The 17440-nt window shown below is 41.4% G+C and overlaps 3 protein-coding genes and 1 non-coding gene across 5 annotated transcripts; 3 read left to right on the top strand and 1 right to left on the bottom strand.

Annotated features, from left to right (window-relative positions):
• Window positions 1–2157: 2157 nt before the first annotated feature.
• On the top strand, window positions 2158–7512 carry LOC118384661 (protein KRI1 homolog). The gene is made up of 19 exons (XM_052518968.1): window positions 2158–2350; window positions 2655–2731; window positions 2900–3005; window positions 3128–3233; window positions 3323–3384; window positions 3471–3516; window positions 3663–3753; window positions 3853–3930; window positions 4022–4128; window positions 4257–4389; window positions 4481–4576; window positions 4680–4850; window positions 4941–5016; window positions 5111–5229; window positions 5373–5526; window positions 5652–5782; window positions 6265–6329; window positions 6439–6534; window positions 6636–7512. Exons 1-19 carry the CDS (start codon window positions 2266–2268, stop codon window positions 7120–7122), a joined length of 2286 nt encoding a protein of 761 aa, XP_052374928.1. The 5' UTR covers window positions 2158–2265; the 3' UTR covers window positions 7123–7512.
• LOC118384806 (Z30 small nucleolar RNA) lies at window positions 5986–6083 on the top strand. The gene has a single exon (XR_004825929.1). It is a non-coding gene; the product is annotated as a Z30 small nucleolar RNA (small nucleolar RNA).
• On the top strand, window positions 6969–10600 carry LOC118384663 (kinetochore protein Spc24-like). 2 transcript variants are annotated; one of them, XM_035771370.2, is made up of 6 exons: window positions 6969–7118; window positions 8291–8459; window positions 8562–8706; window positions 9878–9982; window positions 10122–10198; window positions 10326–10600. In XM_035771370.2, the coding sequence occupies exons 2-6, from the start codon at window positions 8306–8308 to the stop codon at window positions 10430–10432; spliced, it is 588 nt and encodes a 195-aa protein (XP_035627263.1). In that variant the 5' UTR covers window positions 6969–7118; window positions 8291–8305; the 3' UTR covers window positions 10433–10600. The 2 variants fall into 2 exon arrangements, with proteins under 2 accessions (XP_035627263.1, XP_035627262.1); XM_035771369.2 differs by lacking the exon at window positions 6969–7118 and adding an exon at window positions 7281–7662.
• Window positions 10601–12311: 1711 nt separating this feature from the next.
• On the bottom strand, window positions 12312–16941 carry LOC118384662 (sphingosine 1-phosphate receptor 1-like). Its single transcript, XM_035771366.2, has 2 exons — window positions 16701–16941; window positions 12312–15080 (listed from the first exon to the last, which is right to left on the bottom strand). The coding sequence occupies exon 2, from the start codon at window positions 14810–14812 to the stop codon at window positions 13607–13609; it is 1206 nt and encodes a 401-aa protein (XP_035627259.1). The 5' UTR covers window positions 14813–15080; window positions 16701–16941; the 3' UTR covers window positions 12312–13606.
• Window positions 16942–17440: the final 499 nt, after the last annotated feature.

The raw sequence follows: 17440 nt of genomic DNA on the forward strand, positions 1-17440 counted from the left end.
GTAGTTTTGCTTCCAGTTAACTTATTCATCCCATCTTGATCTATTTTCTTCAGATGAAGACAATCTTCATCTAATTTTGAACATATGCCAGGTCAGGTGAGAAAAACTCCAGAGCCACGCGGTAGGCTATTATAAAAGGATACATAAATTACACCAGTTTGGTGCCTTTTGAGATGTGTAACTTGGTAAAAAAAAAACTGTTTGAATTCACTTCATTTTAATATTCTGCGATAAAGAGCACATGTTCAACTTAATAAAAAATGAGTTTTCACAACTTGAGATTCTAAAACAAAATTACTACAGTATGTGGCACTGAGTACAGAATAAAGTTACAGGGTTGAAGTTTTCATCTTAAATTAGCCATACATACCCCTGTGACAGGGGAGAAGGAAGCTTGTTGCGTGCCACAGGGAGGTGCAATTGAATACAAGCATCAGAAAAAAATGAAATTGTTAAAACATTTCTAGCTTGTTTATCCATGGGTAACAGGGTTGACTGGTATGCTCGAACCACTCAGTTTTCACAACAAAACACCAGAAAATGGCTAAATAGAGTAGAACCAACGATTTGACTATTAGATGTCAAGTAATAGTTTCACCATATTAAAATGAGAATTCAGTTCACGTAATAGGGTTGACCTTAAAATGAGGGACATTTTTTTTAAACCTTAAAATGAATTACTAATCACATTAAATAAATATTGATCTTCAGAAATGACTTGGTCAAAGCAGCAAATTAACTGGGGCTTTACAATGATGGTGAAAGTCATAGAGGGTGCACTGAGGGACATGTCCAAATACTGAATTTTCTCTTCATTTATATGAAAAAAAATCTGATTTATTGAAGTATCTATATGGTCTATATTAAAGAGCACTTCATTAAATATAACAAGCTTTAAAAATGTAACATTGGTGCACAATTTCTACTTAAAACATCAAAGGGATGCAAAAAGGCACTCATTTCGTGAAACGACAGAGTTATATTGCTGTCCCTTGGCTATCACCTCAGACCTCAAATAAACACCTTCCTCCTCTCTGAATCCCACTGCAGCCTCACTCCCTAGAGCCCTCCAATACCTGGTCAACTATTCAAGGTGAATGAAACTACTTAAAGTCATGAATCATTCCAGAAACAGTCTCTTTATCTCAGGCACTATTATTTGCTTTAGGTGGGATGTGTTATTATTTGACAGACTCGTTTGACAGTGGTGATAAGCTACATAGATTGGAAAAGAATTGCAATGTGAACATCACTGATCATTTATTGTGGGGCCCAGGGAGATGCAGACATGACTCAGAGTAGCTATGTACAAAGAACAAACAGCAAAGAGAACATGGGTGATAATTGATGCCATGTAAGACCATATACTAGGTTGTTGTTTGAAAGGATCTGAGTAAAGCCCAATTCAGAGAGGTCAGAGCCACAGGACTGTTGAGGTGACAAACATAATATCTTGAGATTATTTGGGCATAGGCCTAACTCGTCCAACTAGACAAAAACAGAACATTATATTGATGAACTATAAAAAAGGAATAGTTGTCTCGAGTAAACTGGTAAACTGGTGTCTTTGACCTGTTCTTTCTGAGTCAGATAATTGGAATAATGAATTCCATTACTGTTTTTAAAATGCATTCCTAAGTCTTGTGTAAACTATCCTCCCAGTAGACATTATCTCCTGTACTTTCACTGTCTGGTTACCTTATGATATTTAAAAAACCATAGGGATGGACCAGCATGGTGCATATGGGCCTATACGTATTGACAATTTGTACTAGAGCGCCCCCAGCTGTGCTACTGAGTCTCATTCCAAAAACATTGTGATGGGCTACTACACACACAAACAACACAAAAACATTCGATAGCTACAGAGTAGATTATCATTGTATCTGACGCACACATTGCTACTAGGTTGGAGATTATTACTCAACATAAATTATACTAATGTTCTTACTAACACAAAAGGCAAAGCCATCAATGCTCTCAAACTAGGACCCTTAATTTGAATTGGCAATATATTTCTAAGAAATATTTTGTGATTTAAAAAAAAGATATACCAAAAATAATTTTATATTGGCAACAAATATATTTGTTGATAAAACGTACATATTTTCTAAACCTATGATTGCTTGATCCTCGTTTGGAACTCTGACCCTCCTCTCAGGAAACCACGTGGTAGTTCTATACATGCTGCTGTGGATGTTAGCATCATGAACAGATTTCACTGAATCCTTTTCCCGATAAATATTATCCAGTTCACAAGTAATCATGTCAGACAAATCGGATTTCAAGATTAATTCAAAGTTTGCAGAGAAATATGACAAATATAGACAAAAAGAAGAGTTACAAAGGCGTAAGTGTGACTTCCCAAGCTTGTTAGCTAGCTAGCTAGATGGCTAGCAAGCCAGCCGTCATGTTAGCTAAAGTTATAATTTTCAACTTGCTTGCTAACTTTTGATCCCATTCTCACTTGAAATTAATCTTATTCTGTAATTTATTTAACTTACATAGTAATACGTTCAGCCATTTTTGGTTATAACTATGTAACGTTAGCTAGCATGTCCAGCTCGATAGCAATTTTAGTTCTGTCTTGTTTTCCTAGCGGAATGCTTCCAACACATTGAATGGCTTGTCATGTTCATTATTGATTATTTCAGTGAAAGACAAATATGGCGACCAAGCTGATGAGAGTGAGTCTGGTTCAGATTCAGAATCAGATGATGATAGCGAGGTGGTAAGTGCTATTACTGTATCTAATTTGGCTAGCTATATCGTTTCAAGTTCGCAATACAAACACTGCCATGGTGTTCTGTTTATGGTTTGTCATTGTTTCTGGACCTACCTTTGTGTCCTTGACCTGTATATTTGTAATTTCAATGCAGACTGATGTGTGTCTTCTTAGGAACTTGACCCCAAAGTTGAAAGGGACTTCTACAGAACATTGTCTCTGCTGAAGAAGAAAGATCCTAAGATCTATCAGACTGATGCAACATTCTACACGGTGGAAGGTATGTCATCAGTCAGTGTGTCTTTTTGTTGCTGCAACTGATTACGGTATGACAGTTTGATTCTGTGTTGCTTGTTTGTTTAAGAGGTGTCTTTCACCACCCAACTTTTCATTCTTAATCAGATGCATCCATTGAGGATGATGCCCAGCCTTCAACTTCAAAGAAAACCACAGAGAAGCCAATGTATCTGAAAGACTATGAGCGAAAAGTTATCTTGGAAAGGGGAGGGTGAGTGAGCTGCAGTGTTCCTACTGTGCATATCTTTGTATCTCATTTTGGGCAAATGGTTTGACAATAACAATTTGTCTCATTCCCAGTAAATATGAGGATGATGAGGAGGAGAGTGATGATGAAGAGGCTGCAAAGAGGAGAGAGGCATGTTATGATACATTGTTTGACACATTTACACTGAGGTATGTCACGATAAGTCATGTATTGTTTGCCTTTGCTTTCTTTGACAGAGAGCTGCATCTCCGAGTTACATCCAGGAGCAGAGAGAATTGAAAGAGAGGTAAGGGTTAAATTCTCTCATAATCACTGAGTAATCACAACCTTTGCCCTAATGAACATGGTGTATTTACACAAATAAATAAACTCTTGTTTTCTGTATTTTATAACTGTCTTTGGAACATAAACACTGTGTCATGCTTCCACCAGCTTCCGTAAATTCATACAGGACAGTGATGAGGAGGGCAGTGAAGAGGACTTTCAGCTGCTGAAGAGGAGGAGCAAAACACAGGAAGAGAAGGTCCGTGGGAACGGGTGCCTGACTGTCTTATCATACAGTATAAAGCACTGCAGAGAGAAACATTCTATTCCTCTAACCTGTTATCTTTCTACCCAACAGGATAAAGAGGAAGAGGATTATGTGGACTGGCTGAAAGGCCAGGCAGAGCTGGGGGGCCCAGAAGAGGTGCAGGACATGGTGAGTGATGGAGAAACTGTTGGAATAGAGGGCAAGAGAGCGATATGTAATGACCTGTTGTGACTGAAATATGTGCTGTGTGTTGAGACAGAAATACTTGAGGGACTATTGGAACGACCCAGAGCTGGATGAGAAGGAGTGTTTCCTTAGGGATTTTGTCCTGAATAAGGGCTACATGGAGAAAAATGACGTGGACGGGTAAGTTATTTACACAAGTTATTTTATGTCTACACATATGTTTTGTCCATGTATGCTTTCAATTGTAATCGTAGAGCAGTGCTCAGCACCGCTCTGACTGTGTACTAATCTGCCAAGGCTGTGTGCAGGATCCCCAGCTATGACGAGGTGGTGAATGATGACGTGGAGGACTCAGAAGAGGATGGGGAGTCGTTCTTGGAGCGCCAGGAGGACTTTGAAAGACACTACAACTTCCGCTTTGAGGAGCCTGATGCCCAGAAGGTGGACTTTCCCGTCTCGACATGCACATGTCTGTTTGTATGGTGTAGTGTATGTACCTTGGTCTCATATAGTATCTTATTGTTCCTTACAGATCAAGACTTACCCCCGTACCATTGCCACCTCTGTCCGCTCCAAAGACGAGCGCAGGAAGCTCAAAAGGGAGGAAGTGAAGGATAGGAAGAAAAGGGTCAGTAGACTCTCTTTTAGTTAATCTTATACATCACTCCATCCCTTCCTCATTTCTCTCACTCTCCCAACAAACTGACCTGTCAATCTTCTGGCCCCTGCAGGAGAAGGAGCAGAAGCACGAGCAGCTGAAGCAGCTGAAGAACCTGAAGCGTAATGAGATCATGCAGAAGCTGCGGCGGCTGCAGGAGCTGACAGGCAACGAGCAGCTGGCCTTCAGTCAGGTGGACCTGGAGGGAGATTTTGACCCCCAGCAGCATGACCAGCTCATGCAGGTGACCACTCACACACCTCAAGAAGAGAAACGGATTGTAAATAAAGACACTCCTCTTATTGTCTCTCCCTGTATTTTTATCTTCTTCCAGAAATTCTTTGGTGATGAATATTATGGAGAGGAAGTGGGGGAGAAGCCCCAGTTTGAAGTTGAAGAGCTAGAGGGTGGTAAGTCACTCGTTGCTGATTTTATTATCTCAAGTAGAATCTAATACTTTAGAATCGGTGGCATTGTAATAAGGTAGCTTTCTCTGTCCTGCAGAACACTGGAACTGGGACACATGGACAGGAGAGGTTGGAGAAAAAGAACATGGTGGTGAAGAAGAGGAGCATGAAGGAGAAGAGTATAATCAGCCAAACTGTGAAGATCCAGACTTTATTGTGAGTTCCTCTAATATGACCATCACTTCAGCATTGCCTGCGGACCTTAAGAAACACATTTAGTGGCGGCTAGTCAGAAATAAAGGTCTCGTTGATGTTTGAGATTGTATGTGACTCACTCATCTGAATTCTCACTTGACCAGATGGATGCAGACTACGATCCCAGTCAGCCAAGCACCTCCAAGAAGCAGAAGAAAAAGGAGAAGATGAAGGTGGATGCCCTTCTGATGGGAAAGAAGAGAAAGAAGTCTCATTTTGCTGAGGTCATTACCCAAAACAAGCCTGTGTTTGACCCCCGTAAGTCTCAGGAGGTTCAGCACCATGAATCTTGGGTTATTTTCCATAACCTTGTAGATTCTGTTCGATGTACTATAGATATTGAGACTGAATGCTCTTTCATGCATCCATCCTTTGTGTTTCAGAGGAGAAGTCCTTTGAGCAGTACCTGGAGGAGTACTATAAGCTGGACTATGAGGACATCATAGACGACATCCCCTGCAGGTTTCGCTACAGGCAGGTCCTGGCCAATGACTTTGGCCTGTCCACTGACGAGGTGAGACTGGGAGCCCTAGTTCCTACTAGGTTGTCTCAGGGTTGGGGTCAATTCAGGAAGTACACTAAAATTCAAATTCTTATGCTTTTCAATTAGAAAAGTTTGGAGTTTGGTTAACTTTTTTAGTTGTCTGGAATTTAAATCTAATTTATCCCCCCAACCCTGGGTTGTGCTATAGTGTAGTACTCTACAGACCCAGAATCCTGCACTGATGAGCTGAGATGTGACTGACCTGGTATTGCTACCCTCCGGGGACAGCTCTGACCAGGGCATGACTTCAGTTAATCTTCTCTCTGAGCAGACGAGGATGAGGAGACAGAATGATAGAAAGGGAAATGCTTGTATGCACCGAGTTATCAACTTGCTTGGAGCCTTATCTGCACAAATTAGGTTTAAAGTCATTTCTGTGGAGTTAGCATCTATGTTTAAAGTGGCTGTATGAATATGTTACTATTACAGAAAGTAACTTGTTCTTCCCTCAGATCCTGGGAGCAGATGAGAAAGAGCTGAACCGCTGGGCCTCGCTAAAGAAGACCTGCATGTTCAGGTACTGAACCTGGTCTCAAAACAGTAGGCATTTACTAATCAGCTGTCTATGGGGAAAATGGCCTTTCAGATTTTTTCTTTTCTATTTTTTTCTCCAATCTCCTTTTCAGGTCTGACAAGGAGGAGATGAGTGATTTGCAGAACTACAAAATCAAAGGACAAAATGTGAAGAAAAAGATAGAAGTCTTGAACTCTTTCTATGCTGAGTGAGTATTCTACCATATGCAGATTGGCAGAATATGTTCTCTAAGAAATCTGAAAACGGAATTATCGTCATTGACCAACTTGTGCTCATATTTCTTTGCAGGGAGGACAAAGCAGAGGGCAAGACCAAAGTTGGTAAGAAGAGAAGAGACAGGATGAAGAATGCAGAGAAGGATGACAAGGATCTGGAGGATGATGATGAGGCTGGACCCAGTCAGGAAAGCTCTGCATTGGACTCTGGTGAGGGGGTGGTAGTCCAGGCACTGAGAGAGGCAGGAGACCAGGAAGAGGAGTTCCTGGTACCCAAATCCAAGAAGTTGAAACTGGAGCAGGAAACAGTTGCTTCCACTCAGGAGACTGCCAACACAAGGACTGAAAGACCAAAATTGCCCAAGAAGAAAAACAGGCACCCAGGAAGCCGCCTCATGTCGGGGAAGGGGCCCTTCAGGGTGAAAATGGGTGGGCGAGAGTTCAGCGGACAGAGACTGAAGGCCTATGGACTGAATCCCAAGAGACTGCACTTCAGGCAGCTTGGCAGGCAGAAACGAAAGGCTCAAGAGAAGACTGAGAAGCAAGGGATCAAGGAGTGAGGGATCCCTTGCAGGGTCGTTACAATACTATAAATCATTGGTTCCCAACCAGGGGTACTTGGCCTATCCACGGGGTATTTGAGAATAGACCATAGGTCTACTGGTAAAATGCACACGGGGGGGTATTCCGGGCAGTGCAAAATTCAGTTGGTGGTACAGTAATCGAAAAAGGTTGGGAACCACTGCTATACGTTGTTCATCTAACGAAAGTTAAACTCCGTGGGTCCATCAAGTTCCATTGTGTAAAATAAATCGTGCAATCATTACATTGGCGCCCCCACGTGGATCACATCGCTGGATATTTTTGGCGCTTTCTATTAATTCGATATTTTCAATTGTAGGCATCTACTTATTGTGTATGTGAATAAATACTTTACATTTGTCCCGTAATTTAGTTTTTTTTGTTTAGAAACAAAAATTCCGTCAGGCACTTTCGCTGGTACCTCATGTTAGCGCGCGCGTTCGCAAGACAAATTAGAATTACGGAAACGACTGAAGTGAAGCAAAACTCAGTGTACTGTTTACATTCGGCAAAACACGGTAAGTCAAGCCGTGTACAACTTCTTAAACGTATCTAATTAAGATGTTAGTAACCGTAGCTGTCGTCAAGAGGGTCTGGGCATTAAGTTGAATGTTGTTTTCAAGCAAGAGCCTCTGCAGCTAACCTTAGGCATAGCGTTTTATTTTGTTGACCGTAGGCAGCAACATTTTTAGTGGTGATGATGCACCAGCTAACGTAAACTCACAAATGTACAACAGTCCCACAAATGCAACCGCAACATTCAAACGAGGCCACAAAGAAAACTAATGTGACTGTTGATGTCAAAATCGGGGGTGTGAACTAGGTTCACGACAGGGTAGCCTAGTGGTTAGAGCATTGGACTAGTAAAATAAAGGTTTCTATTCATCGACATGGTAATGGCTCTATAGTATTGGAGAAAAGTTGAAAAAACGGACCCTCCGTTACATCTTGACGTGTCATGTCGTAACGTACAGCACGCATAAAGCAACATTTTCTGTTTTACAATCTCTCACCACCTGGCGTTTTTGGGGCGCTAAAATAAGGGCAATTGTAAGGACCAAGGCGATGTACGAGTTGACGTGAGTTCAAGTTAGTCTGCTCTAGAACGCAGTAATTTATAATCTATTTCTACTAAAATTTCCACAGAAAAGACGTGTCACCATGCTTCAGGACGTTATGGACACGGGAGAGTCGATGGTCAAAATACTGAAAAGCAGCAAAGCTGACGATGAATTAAGAAAAGTGAGAGAAAAACAGCAGTCTTTCTTTGAGCGACACATGGACACGATGAAAACCATCACACTGGTGTTAAACGGTAAGGAAAAATAATAAACTTGTAGATCCTATCATATGACAACTTACTTTCTTTCCATACCTTCAAGATATATAGCCTAATCTTGATCGCCATTGTCCTCAGGTGTAGTTCAGTGTGAGGATGAGGCGAGCCAGAAGCTGCTGGCCATGGAGGGCCAGAAGAGCCAGGCAGAGTGGGAACTGGACAGCCTGGAGCAGGAGCTGCAGCAGTATACAGCAAGGAGCCAGAACATGGACTCAGAACTACAGTATCCTTCACTCAGTCATGCTCTTTCTCAGCCCCTCCTGTCTCAGCCTCCAGTATTTATGCTGCAGTAGTTGATGTGTTGGGGGGCTAGGGTCAGTTTGTTATATCTAGAGTACCTCTCCTGTCCTATCCAGTGTCCTGTGTGAATTTAAGTATGCACTCTCTAATTCTCTTTCTCTCTTTCTTTCTCTCTCTCGGAGGACCTGAGCCCTAGGACCAAGCCTCAGGACTACCTGACATGAAGACTCCTTGCTGTCCCCAGTCCACCTGGCCGTGCTGCTGCTCCAGTTTCAACTGTTCTGCCTGTGATTATTATTATTCTACCATGCTGGTCATTTATGAACATTTGAACATCTAGGCCATGTTCTGTTACAATCTCCACCCGGCACAGACAGAAGAGGACTGGCCACCCCACATAGCCTGGTTCCTCTCTAGGTTTCTTCCTAGGTTTAGGCCTTTCTAGGGACTTTTTCCTAGCTACCGTGCTTCTACACCTGCATTGCTTGCAGTTTGGGGTTTTAGGCTGGGTTTCTGTACAGCACTTTGAGATATCATCTGATGTACGAAGGGCTATATAAATACATTTTATTTGATAAATGTACTGCAATTGGTGCTCTCTAACGTGCACATGAATGCTGTGTTGTCCAGATAATACATATAGGGAGCAGTCACATTCTACCCAGAGCTTGTCCATTGCTGCAAGCTGACCAGGCTGTCATCCATTGCTGAAAGTATTTTGAGATTTCAGTTTATATGCCATACAGTGAGTATGCAGAGGATCCTCCTGGTGACTAGCGCGGAAGTGTGTTAAAATCTGAAACAACCCCTTTAAATCAGCTGTTTTCTCGAAAGAGAAATGCATGCACACATTTAAAAAAATAAAAAAATAAAAAAGCTACATATATTTTATCTACTAGCTAAATGTTTTTATCACGTTACACTTATTTTTGGACTCCACCCCTGTAAATGTAATTTGCCTGATGACATACTAGTGGACAAGGATTATTATTTAATACAAGCGCATTTGTTTCCTCACCTCTGCTCAATTACCTTTGACCTTTTTCAAAATCAGGCAAGGAGAGGTTGGAGTTGAGGATGGAGTTGAGGAAGCGAGGAGTCGAACAGCCCAATTGAGATTCTCCCCGTGTTGGTTTCCTTGACCTGTTCCTCAGGTTCCTGCAGAGGAAGCTGGAGAGTCTGCGTGACTCGGAGCAGGAGCTGCAGACCTTGCAGCAGGAGGTTGATGATGACACTACGGAGGTCATCCCATCAGCCATGTGAGTAGGACTAACAGCATACTGAAATAATCACTCCCAACACCACACGAGCCCACCACAATAAACCATGATAGTCGTTGAGCATTGATCTCACATCATGAACAGCATGGTGCAACTTGACAAACTGTTCATTCTGCAGATACGTGGCCCAGTTATACCACAAGGTGACCAAGATCAAGTGGGAGTATGACACGGAGCCACACATTCTGAGAGGAGGTATTTGTCACTGCATAACTGTTTTTCCATCACAAAGTCAGAAATGTGAAATTCTTGTTTAATTGCTGGCTGATGTGGGTTTTAGTTGCGTTTAACTAAAGTTTGAGTGTACTTTAATCCCTTTCAGTGCACTATGGAGCTGACCTGGCCACACCAATCAACATAGACACCTCTGTGCGGTCTCGGTGTTCAGTCAGTGATGAGCTGTGGAACTTTGTCAACACTGAATGGTAGAAGAGATGAAAGGAAAGTTGCCATATTTGTCCAGTAGTTGTTTGTCCTGTAGTTGGATTGTCTGTGTGTTGTAATACATTTGTTTTATACTAAGATTGTATTCCTATTGTTGGTATTGACTTCCATGACATTTTGTTATATTGAATAAAGTAGTTTTCCTAAACATCACATTTCCTAGAACACTTATTTGAGTAGTAACCTATAACCCTAGCTTTTATTTGTATCTACTTTCACCATAGTCATTATGATTTTTATAAAGACTATTTTCTCCCAATAGGTCATTGCAAGCCCACTGCTTTTTGATACAGTACTGAAATTACTGTATTGAAAAGTTGGTTGCTGCTCACCTTTTTAATGCAATAAATGTCCAATGTGATGGTGTGCTTATGCAACAGACAGTATTCTGTACTGCGTTGCAGCAACAACAACAACAATTAAATAACTTTTATTTGCATGTGAGTTTCTGGAATGGTAACTGTTATTCATGGTAAATGCTGTTCCTGCATGGGCTTTCAATGTCTAAAGCAAGGAGGATGCACAATTGGCTAGTGTTTCTGAGATTTTGGTTGAATAAAAAGATAATTGTAACTGCTGCAGTAATAATGTGTTGCTGTTATTAGTTGTCAACCCATTGAATTTTCCTAATTGGCAGGGCAGAAAGCCTGATGTGAGTTATTGTGGAGATTTTCATTTTAGAGTAACTGTATTTATTACATTTGTGGCCAGTCCAAACTTGACCCACTTGCAAAAGTCCATGTTGACAAAGTGAGTTCAACCATGTATGGTTGAGAGGACTTGTTTCTAGTCTTGAATGGAAAAGGGCAGTTCTTTGCTCACACACAATTTATGCAACTTTTACCATTACTCTTCATTGCACGTCCCACACGTTTTGTAAATGAGTCATTTTTATTGCCGACGCTTCGGTACGTTTCTGCCAGTGTAGCATGTGGTGAGTAGTTGATTTGATACAGGGCGGGGGACAGGTTTCGTTTGGATCTCAACTCGTGTAACCTCGTCAGCTGGTGGTTTCTTGTTGATAATCTTACTGGAAACGGGGCGTCAATTATATTGTCCCCAATGACTGCTGCCTTCTCTCTGTGTTGCCACAAGCGCATGCCTTCTTCTTGGGTTGTTGCTTGTGGTGCACCGGGTTAAGTGGGGGGTTTGTCGCGTGTGCTTGTGTGTTTACTTCGATAACTTCAGCATCGATCAGACATTTACATTTTATTGTGATATACAGTACATTGTCCTTCTGTAGCTCAGTTGGTAGAGCATGGCGCTTGTAACGCCAGGGTAGTGGGTTCGATTCCCGGGACCACCCATACGTAGAATGTATGCACACATGACTGTAAGTCGCTTTGGATAAAAGCGTCTGCTAAATGGCATATATTATTATTATTATTTATTGTTTCTTTGGCATCTGTCTCTGCTCTATCGTGGGAAACTACACCTTGGTGTATATGTATATTTTGGAGACTGATCCATCTTCTCAAGTGAATTAAGTTGACATTTGCTTATCAGTGTTTATGCACTTTTCAGTGTTGAAGTATATGGTATGTGATGACTATATAGGTCAAAGCCTTTTATAGCTGGTGGATGATGGGAGTGTAAGCTTCCTGTGAAAGATCTGAAACATCGCACTCACCACATTTACACTAGCACTTTCATATTATCACACATGAGGCCTCTGGCTTCAAAGATTTGGTGAGAGGAAATAACTAGATTAAATGTTATTTGTATGGATGTTTATTCTGCAAAACAATGACTAAAAATACTTTTTTTTGTAGATGTTCACATTTATTTATCGTTTGAATGTACATATAAAACATTGGCAGTGGCCTCATAAATTAAGTTTAGTTCAGAATAAACAAAATACAGATACTATAGTTCATTTTATTTACACAATATACCGTATAGTACAGTAAGACCGATATATTTTTTTTTTTCATTTGTACATTTATCTACAATGTGAAAGATTTAAATTGCTTGCTTTCAAACATCACTGCTGTCACAATGGAACGTTATACATGGAACCCCAAGCATTTGTGGTTTGTCTTTACTAATGTCTATCTATTAACCACTTTTTACAGAAGATACACCTAACACTTCATTGCATGAGAGGGATATTCTCCAGCTTGTTCAGGAAAGTTCTGAAGGCTATTGTTTTTGTGAACAGGCTGTGTTCAATGTGTTTTCCATACTTTGAGTCCACTAAACCAGAGCTGTCAATAAGCCTAATCTGTCATTTTAATTTCTCTCAATCATGTCTGCTGCTACGTGTGTTTTAGAGACCTCCAAAGATGTGCAAACCAGAAGAGGCATCAACGTGAAATTCTGTGTCTTAGCCACCAAGCATCTGTTGGTCTGCGAACCTCTACCCAGAATTCCAGATGACAAAAATTACATTTTTGTTTTGGGTGTGGATGCTTCATGTTTTAACTACATGTCATTGTTTGTATTATGTATTTTCTCTAGAGGGGATATAAGGATGAGCCTTAGCATGACTCAAATGTATGCTTTGTGTGTGACTCAAAATAAAATGTAGTGAATGTGTTTTCAATTTTTATGTAATAAAAAACGTGAATAACGTTAATTTCACAGCTGCTGGTTGAGTGGTTCTATTTAACCACCGGTAAATGGTCAAAATACTGCTACAAACATGAATCCATTCCTTCAAGGAGGGTTTTTCTATTCTGCAGTTTGGATTATGGAAGATGAATGCTGAGATACAGTAAGAGAAAAGGAATTTCACAGTATGAGAACAGCATTAATTTGTTTAATGCTTCGCGCTGAGGAGTAAAAACCAACAAGGTATTTATTTATCTAACACTGTGACTGAGGTTTGACTTCCTTACAGTAGACTGACCAGTCTTTAAGTGGAAACCCCCAGCTTATCTGTCTAGGAAGAAAATACCAGACCAGGGGAGGAAGGCAAAACATAGGACAATGGTGGGTTCCGCTGACGTTCTCTACCATTGAGGTGAGAGGAAGAGTATTACTTCCTCCTTGCTTGTAGTTCCATTTACAACCCATACTTAACATGTAGTAGTCTCACAGCTGTAAGATGGTGCCGAAGAGTGGTCCAGTCAAGGGGGTCTCCAGAACTCTGCTCTTACTGTAATTGGACAATTAATCATTATTACTGCTGAGTCACATTGGGCCGTCATGGACAAGTCATGTCTTTGACATCCTGGGGTAGATGGCTTTAATAGTGGAAGGGGTGAAGTTGGCAGAGGAGACTGTGATCTCCAGGCCCTCCAGCCTATGGGAGGGTGCTTCAGTCTTACTGGTACTGCACTCTAGGAAGGGCACACCTATCTTCTTCACCTGGCCATCCTTGGTGAGGAGGCAGCGTCGACACAGCAGCCTCAGGATGGCCCTCCTCATGTCCTTACTGGTCAGGGTATAGATGATGGGATTGAGGAGAGAGTTGAACATGGCGATGCCCAGGAAGTAGTCCGCCTTGAAGAGCACCTGGCAGCTCCGTGCCGGGCAGCAGAAGTCCAGCAAGAGGAGGATGAAGAGAGGCAGCCAGCAGATGATGAAGACGCCAAGCACGATGGTGACAGTCTTCAGCAGGGCCATGTACTTCTGGGACTTGCGGGCCAGGCCTTTGCGCTGCGGGCCAGAGCCCAGGTGCTTTGTGTTGGACCTTACAGTGTGGAAAATGCGCACATAAAGCACCACGATGGCCAGCAGCACAGCAGTGAACACGGTGATGAAGAAGAGGATGTAGCTTTTGGCGAAGAGCGGCAGGACGGTGGAGCACTGGTCCAGACGGCCCATACAGTTCCAGCCCAGGACGGGCAGAACCCCCAGGAACACTGACAGCACCCAGCTGGCCCCGATCAAGGCAAACATCCGGCCTCGTTTGGCCCCCTGGTAGGGCTTCATCCTCACCATGGTGACGTGGCGCTCAATGGCGATGGCCAGGAGGCTGATGACGGAGGCGGCCAGCGTTATAAAGACCCCCCCCTCCCTCAGGAACCACAGCACAGGGGTCATCTTTAACGTGTTGGCCCCTGAAGTTACAATGTTCACCATGTAGGTGAAGCCTGCTAGCAGGTCTGAGAGTGTTAGGCTGCCTAACAGATAGTACATGGGCAGATGGAATTTCTTATTCTTCCAGATGGCCAACAGCACCACAGCATTCTCCAGCACTATGAGCAAGCAGATCAGCAGGAAGGCTATGGCCTCTGGCTTTAGTCCATCCTTGTACTTGTTCTCCTTCAGTTTGCCTGTGTAGTTGTAGTGTTCTCTGATGACAGCATTGCTCTGGTACTCGCGGAACATCCGGAGCAGGTACCCTACCGAGGGGGTCATGGGAACCACAGTGGGGGCAGCAACAGCAGCGTAAGCAGCATGCGATGCTTCTTCCATTGGTATTCTGGGAATGTTGCTTTCTTTTTAGCTGACAATATGCTTTCCACTCTGCGTCACATAGTTCTTAGGCAGTCCAAAATTCAATATGTTGGAAGTGGGGAATGTACATTCCTTAGGAAATCTATCTTTGAATGTTGTTTCTGGCAGATAGATCAGTCCAGTTTTTTGTATTTAGTATAAGAATAAGAATCCTCAATGTGATAGCATTTTCCAAAACTGGGCAATGCCTGGACAATCCACTGGATGGCTCAGACAAGCAAGAAACCTGGAAACAAAATAACAGTATTGAAATATAGTATAATAGCCTATTTATCTGTAACAACACACATATGTAAAGAAGGGGGGGTGTACATTCCTCATTAATCTTGTAATTAACAGTACCTGTCTTTGTTCAAATTCTAATAGAATGTTTTTGAATATGAAACTAACAAAGACATTACTCCACAGGTACCTTAAAAATGAGAAATTACCAAGCTAAGGCGCCATTAAAAAGACATAATAACAGAAATCCCAATATTAGCGTTTGGACCTGGAGAAACTTGGCCTATTATGTCACTAATTCATATTAATCTTTAGCATATTTATCTTTAACTTCCAGCTCAGTTTTTTTGGCGGGCAAAAATGTCATTTTGTCTGTGAACTATGATTAATTATCTCGATGCACACATGAACAGAAATGTAGGCACACTCACATACAGTATACACATATACTTCCACTGACACCCCAACACACACATGCACACACAAACACACATACAAACACTTTTTGTATGCACTAAATCTCTTGCACTGACTCTATACACACACACACGGGACTCTACAATCACACATACTTGCACTAACACCTCAAAACACACACACACACAATACATATGCCCACACATCATAAAACGCGCACACATGCGTACTCTCTCTCTCTCTCTCTCTCTCTCTCTCTCTCTCTCTCTCTCTCTCTCTCTCTCTCTCTCTCTCTCTCTCTCTCTCTCTCTCTCTCTCTCTCTCTCTCACACACACACACACACACACACACACACACACACACACACACACACACACACACACACACACACACACACACATACACACGCTACCGTCTATTTACTGTCTATTATCTATCCTGTTGTCCAGTCACTTTGTCACTTTACCCGTACCTATATATAAGGTGAAATATATACACAGCTACGTCAATGACCTCTTACCCCTGCACATCGACTCCGTACAGGTACTCCCTGTATAGCCATTTTATTTTCACTCGTTATTGTTATTCGTTGAGCACTGGGTATTTATTCCTTGTCCCACTATTTCTATTTCAATTTTTTTATCTTTAAGTCTGCATTTTTGGAAAAGGACCCGTAAGTAAGCATTTTAGTGTCAGTCTACACCTGTTGTTTACGAAGCATGTGCAAATACAATTGTATTAAATCTGTTTGAAACATAGCATATGATAAAACACTACTTCAAAATTATTATGGATTGGGTATGCAAATGTATGAATTAAGTTACGTTTTTTAAATAATAACTTAGTTATTCAAGTTTTTAATTATTTCAGAAAAATAACAAGACAACACTGAAATCTGTTGTTTTCATCAACTTATCAGTGGGCAAGTATAGGCTACAGGCTTGTGTCAAAATTGTGAAGCCAAATATCTGGATTTTCCACAACATTGCTGAATTTCTCAAATATAAGACACATTAACCTGTCCTTGCTTTAGCCTAGTTATTATATGCCATCAAATTATAGAATTTCGATCAACTGTCTAAAACACCATAATATCTGTTGAATAAATACATACCAAACAAGTATCATTCAAATATCTATAAAAACGAAAAATACCCCGTACAAATATAAGTAGGCTATTACACAAATATAACTGCAAAGACCTACCTTTTAAAAGTTTAACTTTGCATGAGAACGTGTTCTTATTTTGCGCAGTTGTCTTTCGTTGAATACAGTACGCTCTCACTGATGATCAGACGTGACAGATTGTGATAAGAGAAAATAGACTGGTGCGAGACTCGACTTGAAGTGGGCTGGGCTGGACTCTGCCCTCCAACGCTCAGCCTTCCTCTCTACCTCTCCTTTAATTGGCTTCTGAAGTCGTAATAACTGTAGGTAAATAAATTGCCCGAGGTGGCTTGGAGATGAAATAGCATTACTCTCTGGATTACAATTAATTCAGGAATTCAGTGGGAGGCATTTATGATCTGTTTTGGCTACAGGCAGAGGCGCATGCTGTAAGGTATAAAGGTGCATTCTTTCTAGGTCAATGCCATCTGATATGTTCTTGATCGGTGGTTGTAAAATGGATCACTATACTACTTCCCAACCTGGTCTCAGAGCATTTCATATGATTCTGTACATAAATACATCACACTACATTTAGTCTATGTTACGTTTCGTATGGTATGTATTAATTTGTGGATGTCCATCATCCATTTCGTATCATAAGTCCCCAATTACAATGTGTATGATATGTTATACATTTGCAAAATGTACAACATGTTACGAATTTGCAAAATATATGATATGTTATGAATTCCAATATGTTGTGGCTAACATTAGCTAGGTGGCTAGGAGGCTAATATTAACCTTAGCTAGCTGACTAATGTTAGCTAGGGGTTAGG

The sequence above is a fragment of the Oncorhynchus keta genome, chromosome 5 (assembly GCF_023373465.1).
Source record: "Oncorhynchus keta strain PuntledgeMale-10-30-2019 chromosome 5, Oket_V2, whole genome shotgun sequence".
In the NCBI taxonomy this organism is placed as follows: domain Eukaryota; kingdom Metazoa; phylum Chordata; class Actinopteri; order Salmoniformes; family Salmonidae; genus Oncorhynchus; species Oncorhynchus keta.

What these genes read in the sequence shown, in the direction of transcription:
- LOC118384661 (XM_052518968.1), top strand. Translation starts at nt 2,266, where the DNA reads ATGTCAGACAAATCGGATTTCAAGATTAATTCAAAGTTTGCAGAGAAA. An exon ending in GTTATCTTGGAAAGGGGAGG is followed by an intron (nt 3,234 to 3,322) that starts GTGAGTGAGCTG and finishes TCTCATTCCCAG; the next exon opens with TAAATATGAGGATGATGAGG. An exon ending in CAAGCCTGTGTTTGACCCCC is followed by an intron (nt 5,527 to 5,651) that starts GTAAGTCTCAGG and finishes TTTGTGTTTCAG; the next exon opens with AGGAGAAGTCCTTTGAGCAG.
- LOC118384663 (XM_035771370.2), top strand. Translation starts at nt 8,306, where the DNA reads ATGCTTCAGGACGTTATGGACACGGGAGAGTCGATGGTCAAAATACTG. An exon ending in GAGGTCATCCCATCAGCCAT is followed by an intron (nt 9,983 to 10,121) that starts GTGAGTAGGACT and finishes TTCATTCTGCAG; the next exon opens with ATACGTGGCCCAGTTATACC. An exon ending in GCCACACATTCTGAGAGGAG is followed by an intron (nt 10,199 to 10,325) that starts GTATTTGTCACT and finishes AATCCCTTTCAG; the next exon opens with TGCACTATGGAGCTGACCTG.
- LOC118384662 (XM_035771366.2), bottom strand. Translation starts at nt 14,812, where the DNA reads ATGGAAGAAGCATCGCATGCTGCTTACGCTGCTGTTGCTGCCCCCACT.